The sequence below is a fragment of the Podarcis melisellensis genome, assembly GCF_964234715.1.
Source record: "Podarcis melisellensis genome assembly, chromosome: Z".
In the NCBI taxonomy this organism is placed as follows: domain Eukaryota; kingdom Metazoa; phylum Chordata; class Lepidosauria; order Squamata; family Lacertidae; genus Podarcis; species Podarcis melisellensis.
The window spans coordinates 14,658,901-14,675,185 of NC_138547.1; the positions used below are offsets into that span (position 1 = coordinate 14,658,901).

Consider the following 16,285-nt stretch of genomic DNA (forward strand, 5'->3'; position numbering starts at 1 on the left):
CACCAGGGCTTCCATTGCTGCTGGTGAAACGTGACCCCTTTCACTCCCCCAATCTGCTCTGGATGGTTAGGAGAGCGATCAAAGAAGATTTTGGAAGGCGCGGGGGGGGGGGGTTCCTGCTCATGCAGTGCAAGCCTCTCTGGGGAGAGCATTTCACAAATGTCTTGTGTTTGAAACCCTGGGGATCCTCTGTTAGTCAGTTTAGATGATGTTATACTACGTAGACCAGTGAGTGATACAGTATAAGCAGTGGCGTAGCGTGGGTTGTCAGCACCCGGGGCAAGGCAAGTAATTTGCGCCCCCTAACCCGTGGATTTGCGCCCCCTAACCCTAACCCCCAGATGTTGCGGCCGGCCCCCCTGCACCCCCCACGCTACGCCACTGGTTGCATTCATGCCACCTTGAGATTTGTTTGATTATTGTTCTCATTTGACACCATTTATAACTTATTTTTGGCCCGTCTTACTGATATTTGGGTAGAATAATAAACTGTTTCATGTTTATGTCCCTGTGCATCTGATTAAGAATGAACACAAATGGCCTTGCAAAATGCAGGCTATAAGAACCAGAAGACAAGCTTTATTTCAGACAGCAAATATGACTCAGGCACCCAACAGACCCCTCCAGATCAGGAAAGCTGCATTTCGTGGAGTGGTGGTGATGTCGGGAGCAGAGGCATGGGGGGGGGAGCAGAATCCTTTATTTGCTCACTATTTCCTTGCTGGGACACAGGTGGTGCTGTGGCTTAAACCACAGGGCCTAGGACTTGCCGATCAGAGGGTCAGTGGTTCGAATCCCCGCGACAGGGTGAGCTCCCGTTGGTCGGTCCCTGCTCCTGCCAACCTAGCAGTTTGAAAGCTCTGCACATGCTCGCGGAGCCTCTTTCTCAGCTGCGCGGGGCTTCCTTCCCTGGATCTGGTTTTCGTTGGAGGAGTGAGGCCGCGGCGCCCTCAAGCATGTGCAGAGGGCCGCGGAGATGGCGGGCGGCCTTTCCCCTGCGCGACTCCGCCTCCGCCTGGGGTGGCTCCCCGTCCTGGGTCCCTCCCCCGATGGCCGGGAGGAGGCGGGCAGGCGCGCTCGGCCGTGCCTGGCTCGGAGGACCAGCCTCCCTCGACGGGGCGCTCGTGGGGAGGAAGGAGCGCGGTGTCGGCGCTGTCGCTGACTGGACTGCCGGCCGGGATCGCCCAGGTGGAATCGGCGCTCTGCACGTGCTCCGGGGCCGGCTGGCTGCTGCGGGGAAACTTCACGCACCGCTTTCTGAAGTACGGGCGACGCAGCCTCCGCGAAGGGCTCGGCGCCGTCAGAAGAGCCCTGCGTGGCCCGAAGCTTGCTGCACTGTCCCTCCCCCAGATAGTCCCTCCCTCGCTCTCTCTCCGCACAGTGGGCGGCGACCTGGCAGCTCGGATTCGCACAGCCAGCACTGTGAGAGAGAGTGTGTGAACCAGGTAGGGGCAGAGAGCTGCGAGTGCGCCCCCCAAAATGTTGCGCCCGGTGCGGCTGGCACCCCCTGCACCCCCCACGCTACGCCACTGAGTATAAGGCAGCTTTTTTTGGGAGAAATTCAACACAGTGCTAAGGAGATTGCTCCAACATCCTGGTTGTCTGATGGAATGATCTTCCCTCTTCTCCCCTGTGTACTGTTCTGGAGTTTTTCCCAACCCCCCTGAGCCAATTTGGGGTGTAGGGGCAGTTGCGTAGCGTGGGTTGTCAGCACCCGGGGCAAGGCAAGTAATTTGCGCCCCCTAACCCGTGGATTTTAGCACTCAAGTGCAAGCGCCCCCCCCAGATGTTGCACCCGGTGCGGCCGGGCCCCCCCGCACCCCCACGCTACGCCACTGTGTAGGGGTGTGTTTAAGGATGGAGGAAAGCCCCACTGTGCTAGCAAAAGTTCTTGTAGTGGCTCCTGTTAGTGGAACCAGTTAGCTGAACTGTGTTTTTAAATTCTTGAGCTGGACATCCTAAATGACCAAGCTACAGTTTGTTCCTTTTATTTTTCAGAGTGGGATTTGAAAACAAAGCAAAAAGCTCTTGATTTTGAGTTTCTAGTAAAACAGATTGTCTTTGGTTTAAATGAAGCACTGCTGTCTGCTCAAGTTCAGAGTATTCTTATTAAATAATGGAAGGAACAATGCTAAAAAGAGCTGTTGAGAAAAAAAGAAAGAAAGAATAACAGAGGAGGAATCTCTAGCAATCTTGGTTTCTTTGTGTGTAAATGTGTGTGTGTTTTAAACAAATTTCTTGATCACAGAAAAGGTACTGACTGAAGAGAGGGAGAAGCATTACCTTATTAAAGTCATCAGGAAAGCTATGAATTTTCATGATCTCTCCTTCCAAGGCAGCTTTCGCCCCAGAGAAAAATTCAAACAGAGATGTGGAAGGAAAAGGAAAAGAGATTGTATTTTTCCCAGGTGTGAAGGCAGAAAAGCTTTTAATTAATAATTGGTTCTAAAGTACTCCTTTAAGTAGTGTGGCGTGGGCGCGATGACGCTATACACAAAGGTGCTGGTAATTTATAGCTCCAAACGACAACAGGCCTTGAGAAACTTTTTTTAAAAAATAAAAAATATTTTATTAGGTACAGTAGCTAGAATGTCCATCTATGTTTACACAATGAAGCATGCAAAGTTAAAAACAAATATTCTTTAAGCACAGCAGCCTAGCAAGGTTGCACAAAAGAAACTATCAAGTAAGGCAGAGATCCCATCTTTGTAGGGAAAGCAAGACTTGCTCTGCTTGAAGGAGGAATTCCATTTAAAACCTAGAGGAGAGAAGCTTAGTCTCTTTTGCTATTTCTAAACAGAGCCTGTCGGGCTCTTGAAACAAATTTCTGCTTTCTTCCGAAGCTCCCAGGTACCAGGCACTGCCACTGCCCGCCCTTTGGGCTCTAGAACTCAAAGTTCCCAAATTGAGATGAATGGTTGTTTGGTTTGGGCTGGGGTTTGTAGCTAATCTGGTCATGTATCATCTGCTCCCGGCTCTTATGATCAGTGTTGAGAGTCCCAGCGTACCTTCACCATCCCTGGCTCCCACCACGTCCACCTCCTTGCGCTTCCTAAGACTCTCAAGTTCCTTGCGGGTGCCGTCAAACTCCTCGATGTCGTCCAGCTTCAGTTCCAGCTGAACAATCACTCAGAAAAACCCAAGGACAATGGGGTTGTATCCAGTGTCTTCCTCAGAGTAGACCTATTAAAATGAATGGGTATAACTAACTTGGGTCTGTTAATTTCAATGGGTCCTCTCTGAGTGGATACAAACCAATCAAAATTTATTTTTATTTCTTAAATATATACATTGCTGTTTAAAAAACCCTCAAAGCAGCTTACAAATAACAAAACAATAAAACCATTAGTAAAAACAACTATTTAAACATTAAAAAAATAAAATCAGCAATAAACTAAAAACAGGTTAAAACATAGGATACCTGTCCCCTCTTCCTACTGGGTATTTTTGCTTTTTAAAGAAAATGGCACTTGGAGACTTAGGGAAGTTAAAAAGGTAAAAGATTTTATTTTACAGCAAAATAGGCAAAAGAGAAGATGTGTCAGGGGACAGAATTATTTCAAGAAACAGTTACCGGTATCTTATCTATCGATCGATCGATTGATATCACAGTGGATGTCACAGGCTTCTAAAGAAGATGGTAAATGCACAGATTATTTTCACTTTGGTTCATAGCTGTCAACGTTTCCCTTTTTTTAAGGGAAGTTCCCTTATTCCGCATAGGATTCCTCGCAAGAAAAGGGGAAAGTTGACAGCTATGCTTTCGTTCATTAAACTAATTGCAGCGCTGTTTCAGTTTAGGTCATAAAACTAGGGTTCTGAAAATTTGACACTTTCTGTCAGTTTCTCCAACCTTTTACAAATCTCACCCCTGAGGCTCCTCTTTTGGTATACTAGCCCGGGGATCAGCACACACTCCCCTCCTAACTGATTTGGGATTACTCCTCTTTTCAGAAGGTCTTTCCCCTTTTTACTGAACTTGAGACCCAAGTAGAGTGTTTCCTCACAACTCCACTTCTCCTTTTTTAAATTGAGCTTCCTGGTTCTCACTAGTCTATATACTCTTAAAAGACACCGGCCACTTTATTTTAATCTAACACCCAGCTCAGAGACTTCCTTCTCTGGCTGTAGATACTATTCTCAGGGCAAATTGCACACAGTTCAGAGGCTATACCAGGGGTCAGCAAACTTTTTCAGCAGAGGCTGGTCCACTGTCCCTCAGACCTTGGGGGGAGGGGCGGACTATTTGTGGGGGGGAGTGAACCAATTCCTATGCCCCACAAATAACCCAGAGATGCATTTTAAATAAAAGGGCACATTCTACTCACGTAAAAACATGCTTATTCCCGGACCGTCCGCGGACCGGATTTAGAAGGCAACTGGGCTGGATCTGGCCCCCAACCCTTAGTTTGCCTACCCATGGGCTATACTATCCAGCTGAAACGCCAGGAACCCAGACTCACAACTGCTATTCTTTTTCCAGTCACAAAGTTCTGTCTCCACCCACCTTCTGGCTAGCTGGACCTGCAGCCAATCAGAGTGAGTCTTCAGCCCTGCACTCAGCGAGCTATACCACTCTTGTGGGTATCACCATACTCTAGTCTACCTGAGTAGACCAGAATAATAAATAAAATCACTTATAAATTAAAAAAACAGGTTAAACGTACATAAACATGTCTGGGTAGGTTTCTCTAAACAAAAATGTTTTAGCAGGCACCAAAAAGAGTAGTTATGTCAGGCAGCAGGGAGTTCCAAAGTGTGAGGCAGCCTGAACAGGGGCTTGTAATTGTGGAGGTATATAGTGGTGCCTCGGGATGTGAACAGGATCCATTCTGGAGCCCCGTTCGCATCCTGAACAGAATGTAAGACGCGTCTGCGCGTCTGCCCGAGTTGCATTTTGCCGCTTCCGTGCATGCGTGTGATGTCATTTTGAGCACCTGCGCATGCGCATGCGCAAGCGGCGAAACCTGGAAGTAACGCGCTCTGTTACTTCTGGGTTGCCATGGAGCACAACCCGAAGGTGCTCAACCTGAAGCACATTCAACCCGAGGTATGACTGTAGTTTGTTGAGGTTTCTAGTTATTTGAACCCCTAGTTACCTGAATTTGGTGCGGCAGAGGTTTTTCGTTTGTTTGTTTTTTGATGTTGGTGAATTCCTTTTGGGTATGCGGAAGGGGGGGGCAGTGTTGAAGCACATAGCCTCAGATTTTGCAAAGTTTGCGTGTAGGCCCAATAAGAGTTATTATGACTAATTATTATTTATTGGTATTTTGCCTTCCCCCCACAGAACCAGGACTCATTGTGGCTTACAATTTATTTATTTATTAAAAAAAATATCACAGAACGCTGAAAACATATAATGGTTAAAAAGTAAGCAACCTATAACGGAATTAAAACAATATAAAGTATATTAGTCTGAAATTAGGGTGGGTTGAAATAATTAAGAAACAGTGAAAGATTTTTAAAAGCCTGGGAGAATAAAAGGGTCTTGGTCTTGTGCCGTAAAGAGTGCAGGTAGTGTTAGGAAGCCCTTATAGGGATGGTATTCTACATTCAGGTAGGGTTGGGCAAATCTGAAAATTGTGGCTTCTTTTAGTTTCTCAGTTTTCTGTTTTTAGGTTCAGCTAGTTACAGTTCCACATCAGTTTGTGGTGTTCTTTTTTAAAACTCTTTGTGGAATTTTACCTGTGTTTTGTGCAAATTTCTCCTAATATTAACATTTTTGTATGCAAAGTCCACCAATATATACATGATTGCAAAGCAATTTCCCCTAACAGAATGCATATATGACTTCCACAGATGTATGCTTTTTGTGCACACTTTACCAGGGCATGTACATTTTTTGGCATGCCACTGGGCTTGAAAACTGCACTGTAAAAATTAGGAGAAATGTAAACTCGGAAGATTGTATGTCTGAGTTTTTTCAGAAAGTGAGAATTAAGCAAGTACTTCTTTAAATGCAATCCAAATCAAATTTCATCCTTCATTCAATCCCTGTCCCCCTTTAGTAGTCATCCACCTCACTACATTTGGCAGCGGCATTCAGAAGGTACATTTTAGAGTTTGGATAGGAACTCACTTGCAGGTAAACTGACCCCTAGGGCTACTTTAAAGATTAATACTAGGAGTTTGAATTAGACCCAGGAAACACAGCAGAAACTGTAGCACTAATCTGAATGTAAATTAGCAGTGAACAGAAATAAAGATGATGATGATGATGATTATCAAAGCTGAATATTAATATCAGAAAAATGAATGAAGTGCAGAGAAGCAGAATCAGGTAATGGTTGGATAATTGAACATGGATTCCTTATTCACAAAGTTAGATAACAGAAATTTTGGAAGCCAAATCCTTGACAGCCTTCTGTGTTCTGTGTTAGAATTTCCATCTTGGAAATGGATAACTTTGGCATTTTAGCAGCTGCTTGGTAGGTAGGGGTGGTGGTAATGCCATAGCCCTAGTCCAAGAAGGAGTTAAGTACACAAAAGTCAGTGAGATTCAGCTGGCAGAACTCTCTGTTGAATGGTGGACTGTTGTCTGTATAAAGGGATTGGCGTGTAGACCAGAAGGGTTAAACAGTCCATTACAAAGTTGCCCTAGAAACACTCTGCCACCCGTGTGGTACGTTTAGGGTCTGAGCCCCAGATGATTTTTACCGGTGTGCAGATGAGTAAATCGGCACATTTCTGCATTGGCACGTCTTCTGCCAGCTCCTATGCAGAAGGAAAAGCAGATTTAGTACAAAGTGAGCATTTACAGTAGCCCTGGGCAATATTAAAGCGTGATACGGTGTGTATAATGGTACGTTTCCTTTTTCTCCCCCCTCCTATCAAACGTTTGTCCAAAAAGCTGTGTATTAAAGCTTCAGTACCTCAGGGTTTTCTTGTGAATTTTAAATCGTGCTCCTTACTTAAACCTCAAAAGGATCTGTAGATAGAAAGGTTCGCGATTTTATATATATATATATATATATATATATATATATATATATATATATATATTGCTTTGAAGCGGGTTGAAGAAGTTGATTAGTGTTGGCACCACAGCACATTTCAGTGGCTCTGTTTATAAATAATTCCTCACTTACCAGGCTGGAGTTTCAAGGTGTTAAGATTTTTTTTTTTAAAAGGGGGATGGAGGAGAAAAAAGCCACACAGGTTTTAATCACATTATTTTTTTGAAAGAAATTAGGTGACCAAAACAGCTTGATGTAGCCTTTTAAAGCATTCTTTTCCTGATAATGTATAGCCTTTTCTTGGTGCTCTTACAAGAGCCAGTAAGAGCCCTTCCTTTAAACCTCCCAAGTCAAAGAACTTTGTAAAGATGAATTTGTAATTTGGGGGGTTCATGCATGATTTAAAATTTTCCACTGCTCAACTCCATACTGGAAAGCGGTTGCAAAGCTTTGGGGTGGACGGTGGGGTGGGGAATACACTTCTCTCTTTCCCTCGGCTCTCTTGCCAAGATCAGAGAGCATCGCTCCCTTTTGGATAGCAAGATCCAGCGAGGCTTGTCATTTTTTATTTTGGCCGGCTGGAATCTTCGACTGAAATTATCTCCACAGGTACCTTTGGAAAAGATGTGAGGGGTAGAAGGGAGCAGGCTTCCAAGAAAATGCACTGGGAGACTAGCCATCACAGTGCTTGTATATAACATGGCAGTGGGTGTGTGGTGGGGGCAAAGGGGCAACAGATCACAACCTCAAAGGGCATCGTGAAAATGGCAGGTGTCCAAATTTCAGATTTTAAACAAAGCTGAAAGATTTCAGGAACAGAGGGCAACAGAGTGAGGTTCAAAGGATATATTTGCTTGTGGATCTAATTAAGATTCAGTTGCAAACAAAATCTCCAAAGCAAGCAGGATTTTAAAAAGTATTTAAGGTTGTTATTTTCTGTCTGTTTTATACCTGCCATATAATGCTTGTTCTGTACTTGCAATAAATTGGTCCTTTAGTGTAAGAGCACCTACACTTTGGAACTTCCTGCCCATTTATGTTATTACCTAACATCAATACACCTTCACTGTATTGTTCCCTGTGCTGCCAAAACCTTTTTTGTTCCAACAAGCTTACCCAGGCACGTAACTTTAACATGTCATATTGATAGATAGTTTTGGCTGGTTGCTTGGTTGGCATCTGTTTGTCTCAGGAGACAATGGAAGAATGTGCCTTTGAGGGTGAAATCAAACCACTGGAGGGTTATAGCTCTTGCTGTGATGGTAGAGACCGAAATGAAAGAGACATGTTTTGCTGCAGCTGGGGCAGATGATGGCATCTGGCTGTGCTGATGCAGATGTACCATGGCATTTCTTCTTTCTGCGCTCCTCCCAGTGGTCATTCCTCCTTTAGTCACTGCTATGTATACACAACCTTACTGTCTCCAGGCATTGCGGTCATCTGCAAGGGATTCCCAAATGGAGGGGGTGATGTTGCCAACCTTCATGTCATGTTTACAGACATCTTTGTAACATAGAGCTGATCTGCTAACAGGCCTGGTGCCTGAAGCCAACTCCCCGTAGAGCACGTCCTTGGGGATCCCGCCATCTTCCATTCTGTAGACATGACCAACCCAACGTAGATGTCGCTGCGACAGGAGTGTGAACATGCTGAGAATGTGGGCTTGGGAGAGCACGTCTTCGTTTGAGACTTTGTCCTGCCATGTAATGCCCAAAATCTTCCTGACGCAGCACTTATGGAAGGCCTTGAGGCTTTGCTTCTGGCGGGTATAAGTTGCCCACGACTCACTTCCATAAAGCAGTGTGATGCAGCACATCTTGGCATTGGTCGTTAGCATCACATTTCCCCATACTGTTTTGGAGAGGTGAGCCATTGTCATAGCTGCCTTGCCAGTATACTTGTTGAATATACCAGGTTGGGGAAGGCTGCATTAAAACAAAGCATCAAAGGAGATATTAAAATAGTAAAGTTTAAAAGGGTGTGTGGAAACAAAAAACGTTTTTGTCTTTCCATAACCAAGCCCTGTCTCTTGCACTCAGGGAACTTTGAAAAGACTGACTTATACCAATAGTTACTCAGCCAGTTGAGTTGTACCCCAAGATATCTGTGTTTTCAAAGAATCGTCACAGGTGGGCTGAAATAAGAACATTAGACAAGCCTGCTGGATCACACCAAAGGCCCATCTAGTTCAGCATCTTGTTCTCAGAGTGGCAGACAAGATGCCCCAGTGAGAAACCCACAAGCAGGGTCTGAGCACAGAGACCATTCTCCTGACTTGCAATTCCTAGCAGCTCTGATCCAGAGGCTGCTGACACCCCATACCACACCTCCTGAAAATGGGCATGTACACACTAACTCAGGCATAGGCAAACTCGGCACCTCCAGATGTTTTGGGACTACAACTCCCATCATCCCTAGCTAACAGGACCAGTGGTCAGGAATGATGGGCGTTGTAGTCGCAAAACAGCTGGAGGGCTGAGTTTGCCTATGCCTGCACTAGATATTTAAAATGCGTTATTTCCCTCAAAGATTTCTGGGCACTGTAGCTTACCCTTCGCAGAGTTACAATCCCCAGCAAATCTTAACATACTAAAGTGCCCAGAATTCTTTGAGGGGAAAGAATGTGTTTCAAATGTGCTTTAAAGGCCTAGTGTGTACACAGCCTTAATCTCAGCCAAGAACTTCCCCAAGGCTTCCTGCCCCCTACACTCTCAACCCTTTGTTTCCCCTTTATGTCCACCTCCCCCTGCTTTTGCTAGACCATCCTTTCTGGTAATCCACCTCAACTTGATTGCCGTTTCCCAGCACCTGGGCCTCCTCTCTCCCATATTTTAATCATTAAAAGCCCGCAACGGTGCTTGAGATGGAAGGGCCCATTAAAACCCCGCACACGTCCGCGTAACGAAGAAGATGCGGGGACATATGTGCCGAGGGGGAAGGCGGCTGGCGCGCCATCCCTTTCTTCTTCTTCAGCTCCCCTTGCCTTTAATCTTGCTCTGAAACCAAAAGAAGGTTGTGCCACGGACAACCATGGACTCGAGGAATGAACAAGAAAAGAGCAGGGAGGAATCTGATATTAATGCTGTCCAGGGGGAGAGCGAGTGAGCAGCGAGACAAAAGGACTGAGGAGGGTGAAAACACACATGGAGTAACTTGTTTTTTCTCTCTCTAGCGGCTGAAGGGGAGGGGGAGTTTTTGCCATCTTGCTCCAGAAGGAACCTGGGAAACGCACCTCGTGCCTCATCTTCTCCAGCTCTGCCCAGGAGGTAGCTAGTCTCTGGGTCAAGGAGACGTGAGGGGAAAGTGAAATGAAAACTATCTTCTTTATAAACTAGCAAAATACCTGCCGTGGTGCTGCTCAGACGTCACACACATCTAGGAGGGGTGTGGTAGGTCTGTTCTCTTGACACAGAGAGTACATTGCACACACGCACACCCCAGCACACACACACCCTGCCCCTCAACTTCAGATCTTTGTTGGTCGAGCCGGGACTGGCCAGGATGAGGCCTTGGAAGGCCCGCTTCCTCTTACAACACTGTTACATATTCCTTTTTATTTTTTCTTCCTTGAGAACAAGTTGCAGCCATTAATTTTTTGACTTATTTTTTTTTAAAGAAATGATATGCCTTAATACACCAAGCAAGGTAACTTTAACAAAAATCAATCCTGGCTTTAATTAAAAGATAAATAAATCCATAGTCCACACTCTTGTTAAGCAAATAGTGTCCCGATTAAAAACCATGTAAGAGCATAAAACTAATAAGAGCACAGGACAAATAGCAATACAGCAAGCCCTCAAATTGTGCTTGCTTTACTTATATGATCATAACCTTATGTCAGGCTAGGGTGGGGAATATATAAATAAATGGAGAGCCAGGTCCATCTCTGCTCTCCATTTATTTATTTTCCCTGCACTGTGCACCCACCAGATTTTGCAGGAGGACTCTGGCACTAGCATTCCAGGGTCCTTGTGGCACCTTCCCAAAGCTAGGTAAGTGAGGCACAGGGCTTTGGAAAGCTTTCAGGACTCTTCCACAACCTTTCCAGACCCTAGTAAGCTGCTCTATATCTTGCAGGGGTGGGAGGCAGTTCCAGGGGTTCCTGTCTCTCTGTGTGGACTCCTAAATCCGAACCTTGCGGAAGTGGTGGGCCCACTGTAATCAAAACAGCCATGATCAGTCACTGTTTAAAAGCATTGGAAGTGGGAGCAGTCATTCCATAATACAGGCAACATGACTGATCCAATCTCTGCCCCCTGAATTTGGAGCATGTAGAGGACTCTTGACCTGGATCTTAAATTCTAAGCATTTCTCAGAAGGTGTCCCAGGTGTTCAGGGCTTTGAAAACCAGAAAAGTCAGAACCAGCACTCAGGGACACACAGGCAACCCGAGTGCACTCAACAGATAGGCTTCAGGTCTCCTGAAGTAGTGGGGAGGTCCCATATATATTTTGGAATAGCAGCTGAACCTGTCTTTTACCCTAGGCCATTAGGTCCTCCCCACTCTGCTTGATATTGTAGCCTATCTCCTCAGAACAGTGACCAAAGCTTGCTTTTCTTAATACGATCTGTTGTTTACCACCTTCAGATACTATTGGACTATAACTCTCATTGTTCCCAGCCATTGGTCACATAGGTTGGAGCTGATTGGAACTAGGTCTAGCAGCATCTGGAGGGGCACCATCTTGCCTATCCTATGTAAAATAGCAGCATTCCTTCCCCACAATTACTAGCTGACCACTAAGGTCTTCATTGCTAAGGGGGTAAATTGTTGGCATCTTGAGTTAATCCCTGCTGGAGGAGCCTACTTTACTCTTGATTACCAAAATTATAAGAGAAGAGATTCTGACTAAACATTAGGGAAAAAATTCTGATGGTAGGAGCTGTTCAATTGTGAAATGGACTACCTGGGAAGGTTGTGGACTCTTGTTCACTGGAGGTTTTTAAACAGAAGTTGGATGGCAATGTGTCAAGGATTATTTAGCTGTGATTTTCTATTGCAGGGTTTGGAATAGATGCTCTTGGGGTTCTTTCTAATTTTATGATTCTATGTATATAATCACACTGAGACTCTTTGAGTTTGGGTGGGAGGAAAGCTATGTCCATTGAACAAAATGCATGATTGATTGGAAAGGTCTTAGTTCTATCTAAGGTGGAGAATGCATGATCTTGCATCTTGGATGGTGAGAGAATCAAAAAGTTGTCTCCTCTCACCAGGGAGGCATGGAGAAGATGGAAGAGGAATTGGGTATCAGTCTAGCACTGGATAAAGTTCAATAGGTCAACATAAAAAGGACAGTCTAGGAAGTGGAATAAGCCTACAGTGCATCCCAGCATTTCCAACATTTAGACATATGCTAATAAAAGGAACTGGAATGGCAATGGATATTGCAGTTATCTTCAGGAAATTACAAGGATTCTTAACAGCTACAATGTTGTGACATTCATGTTTTTTTCATTTCATCTACAGTTCCAAAGATCTGTATACTTGGACCTCCTGCTTCTGGGAAAACGACTATTGTAAGTGGATTTTTGTGCATGCATGGAAATGTTCTTAATGGATAGCAGATGTAGGACTCATTGCCTTTATTAAAGTCTATATTAATACTTAGCATTTTTCTGGACCTGGACAAAAAGCTCCAATATAGGTAAATTGTGGAATTTATTCCCATGAGATGTGAGTGACGGCCACCAACTTGGATGGTTTTTAAATTATACAAATGGAGGATAAGCCATGATTGCTATGTTCTACCCTGCACTATCGGAGGCAGTATGCCTCTGAAAAGCAGTTGCTGGGAATCACAAGTGGGTAGAGTTGCTGTGCTCAGGTCCTGCTTGCTGGCTTCCCATTGGGGTAACTGGCCAGCCACTGTGAGAACAGGTTGCTGGACTAGATGGGCCACTGGCATGCTCCAACAGGCTTGCCTTATATTATTACGGTGCTTCAGACCACCTGTGATGTTTCCATGAAAACGCAGACATCTTGGCCTATGGCTTGACATTTTTAGTAATCATTGGTACAAATCAGTCTTTCCAAAGTTCCTTGAGTGCTTGTGATAGGGTAGTTGGCCCCAAGAGTCAGGAAACTCCCAGTTCAAACCTTTCGTCTCTTCCAGATTCTCAAAAGTAGCCTTAGACAAGAAGCCACTGTATACTTTCAGACTCTCTTCAGCCCACATCTTTGCAGCTATTCTGTTCTACCTCACAGCAGGGTTGTGCAATGTATGGGAAAGTGTTGGAAACTTTGAAGCTGCGATCCTCTACCCACCTGTCTAGGTATAGGATTGCAAAGTCAAGCCCTTCATAAACATAAAGTAGTATGAATAACACAGGCCTGTCCTTGCACTAAATCATTGCTCTCTCCTACTCTGCCTAAGGCTGAATCCTTTAAACCCTTTACAGATTAATTTTAATTTCAATAAATTTCTTTATTGATTAATTACCCTTCATCGGAAGGAAGCAGGTTAAGTAAGATTCCCTGTGTGTGTATAGGTTTTGCTGCTTATTTTTTCATTCCCTAGCAGTCTTTGAGAAAACCAGGCATTGGGCTCTTCCAGAGGGAGGGGGCAGAAGGAGCACAGGTTTTAAAGTGACATCGTAAATGAAAACGTTCCAGATCTCCATTGTGCTGAATTTCAAAATGGTCACTATATTCCTTTTAAAAGTGACAGATAACATATTTGCTGTTCCCCTCTCTCCTGTTACAGATGGTGCTTTCTTTTTCTACTTTCCACTTAAGCGTTACGAATTTTGCACACTCCGATGGAAAAACTGTGAAAATGCTGGTGTTATTTGTTTTTAAATTTTCTTCAAATTCACTTTCATTTCCTTTGGGAAGATACAGCTCTCTCTTATTCCTTCTCTCTCCCCCACCCCAAACACCTGCTTTTCCCTCCAGGCAATGTGGCTTTGTAAACAACTGGGAACTGCACGGATTTCTCCGGAGACTCTGTTAACCAGTGCGTGGTCAAACCTCACAGACAAAGTACAGGAGTATCAAGACACAAAACAGGTGCGTGGGCAGAGGTAACGATGCTATCTCTGCATGGAAGGGAAAGATAAGTTGTGGCATTTGCCGTTTTATTTTTCTGCAGACACAAACGAGCGATCCAATTATCGCACCTTGTTTTGTATCTGTGGTGATTTCAGAACAGACTTGTGAATTTGTGGCAGTGGGCTCCCTCCATTCTAGGGATGAAATAGCAAAGGGAGCTTTGCCATCCTCAGCTGAGAATACATATTGAACTTTTCTGAATTCACAATCTACCCTATGCCATAGTTGTTACTAAAAACAAGGTATTAAAAACTCCTCCAGGTGGATAGAAATTCATGAGCACAGTGTGTCTGAATGTAATGCAGTCCATAGCTGTGATGTTGGAGAATTCTTTTGGAAATGGGAGCAGAAATCATGACAGTTTGCATGCTTGACCAAGGTCAGGAACAGAAATCATACAAGCAAATATGAGCAGTATTCACTATTGTTGGTTTTTTTCAGTCTGTGCCATTTTGTGCACCATTTTTGACATTTCCTTTCCACTGAAATTAATTACAGTACATAATAACATTAGTTTCAGCTCAAAACAGGTGAATAACCCGAGTTTTAGTGTAAATAGAGCGGAAGCAGCACTGGTTCTGATGAAAGCAGGATGGGACAAAAATTGGTGCCTTCTTACATCCCTATTCACAACTTTCTTTTTTAAGGATGGGGGAGGTTAGGGTAGGGAGAGTATCCTACTTATCGCCTCACCCACCTGTTTGGATGATCCTGCAACCAGGTGGGGACTTTTTTCTTAGGTAAAGGTAAAGGGACCCCTGACCATTAGGTCCAGTCGTGACCGACTCTGGGGTTGCGGCGCTCATCTCACTTTATTAGCCGAGGGAGCCGGCGTACAGCTTCTAGGTCATGTGGCCAGCATGACTAAGCCGCTTCTGGCAAACCAGAGCAGCACACAGAAATGCCCTTTGCCTTCCCGCCGGAGTGGTACCTATTTATCTACTTGCACTTTGACGTGCTTTCGAACTGCTAGGTTGGCAGGAGCAGGGACTGAGCAACGGGAGCTCACCCCGTTGTGGGGATTCGAACCACCGATCTTCTGATCGGCAAGTCCTAGGCTCTGTGGTTTAACCCACAACGCCACCCACATCCCTTTTCTTAGAGGAAGACCCTATTGTCAGTTCCTAGCATATTAAGAAATGAAGTGAACAGAGCAGACCCTGACAAGCACTCCAAAGATCTTCTCCTCTGAAAGATGCCTCACCTGGTTTGGTCTCCTGCAGAGTCAGTGCCAAGGAGGGTGGTCCTGGGAAGACACAGTCCTAAATCAGTAGCCTTGAGCCTGTAGAATAGGGCATGGGAAACCCTTTTCAGCCATGGGCAAGGCCACATGATAGGCAGGGCCAGAGGCATAAGTGTAAACTTCACCTTCCTACAATAGGCTAGTTTCTACACACACGTTCACGCTTGCCCCTCTGCGTTCTCCATCCAGACGAGCAGGCCAAATTATCAGAGTTTAAAGATACATTCCAGCCAAGCAGGAACACTTAAGGAGGGTGCAAAGCAAGGCCAGTGAGGGTTGCCGCTTGAGGGGAATTCTGAAGCCTGGAGAGCTTGAGGTGTCTCACTCCTGTTGTAGAGTCCAGGGATCAGACCCTAATTGTTTATATTCTCTCTCTCCCTCTTCTGACACACCACATTCTACAATCATTCCTGGAACTGAAAGTTACACAGATTAAAAGGTGCACAGCATGATGACATCCATCTGTGATCTCTGGCCTTGGGGAGGAATGGTGAGCCCATGTTCACTGATTAGGCTCCTACGGATGCTCCAGGAAGAGCAGGACCAGGAATAAAGTCTGACTGTTGCTTGTGCAACTCTTCCTCTTCTGTCTCTCCTAGTCTTTTTCTCCACTTCTCACACTTCAGTTAGACAGCTCCCCTGCTGCACTAGCAGAAGCCTTGCTACAGACCCACTCTTTTCCCCTTCCTTCCTTTCTCTAATTTAAAAGAGGCGAACTTGGTTTTATATATTCCCTAGCAGTGTACCTAGCATTTTCCCCAGGGATTCTAAGATAGCAAAGAATCAGTACAGTTTTGAATCTGAGGTTAAAATCAGTGCAGTTTTGAAAGATTCAGTCCGCCATCTTGATTCAAAATGGAATCCAGTTGTATTCAGACATAGACAAAAGTCTGCTCTTTGATCTCAGGAACCACCATGCATAATTGGTTATGATATCTTCAGAGGTGTCCAAACACATAGCAAATGAGCAGCTTTTGAAAATATAGATATACATTTGCAAACATTTATGTACTGTGAATGTCATGGCAGTGA

General features: G+C 44.8%; 1 protein-coding gene across 4 annotated transcripts in view; it reads left to right on the plus strand.

The window, feature by feature from the left end:
• The window catches only part of AK8 (adenylate kinase 8), a 95,300-nt gene that overhangs the window by 9,167 nt on the left and 69,848 nt on the right, over nucleotides 1-16,285 (plus strand). For all 4 annotated transcript variants that reach the window (XM_081897182.1, XM_081897183.1, XM_081897184.1 and 1 more), the window contains 2 exons: nucleotides 12,427-12,476; nucleotides 13,855-13,968. In XM_081897182.1, coding sequence (XP_081753308.1) covers nucleotides 12,427-12,476; nucleotides 13,855-13,968 — 164 coding nt within the window. The remainder of the gene's footprint in view (nucleotides 1-12,426; nucleotides 12,477-13,854; nucleotides 13,969-16,285) is intronic.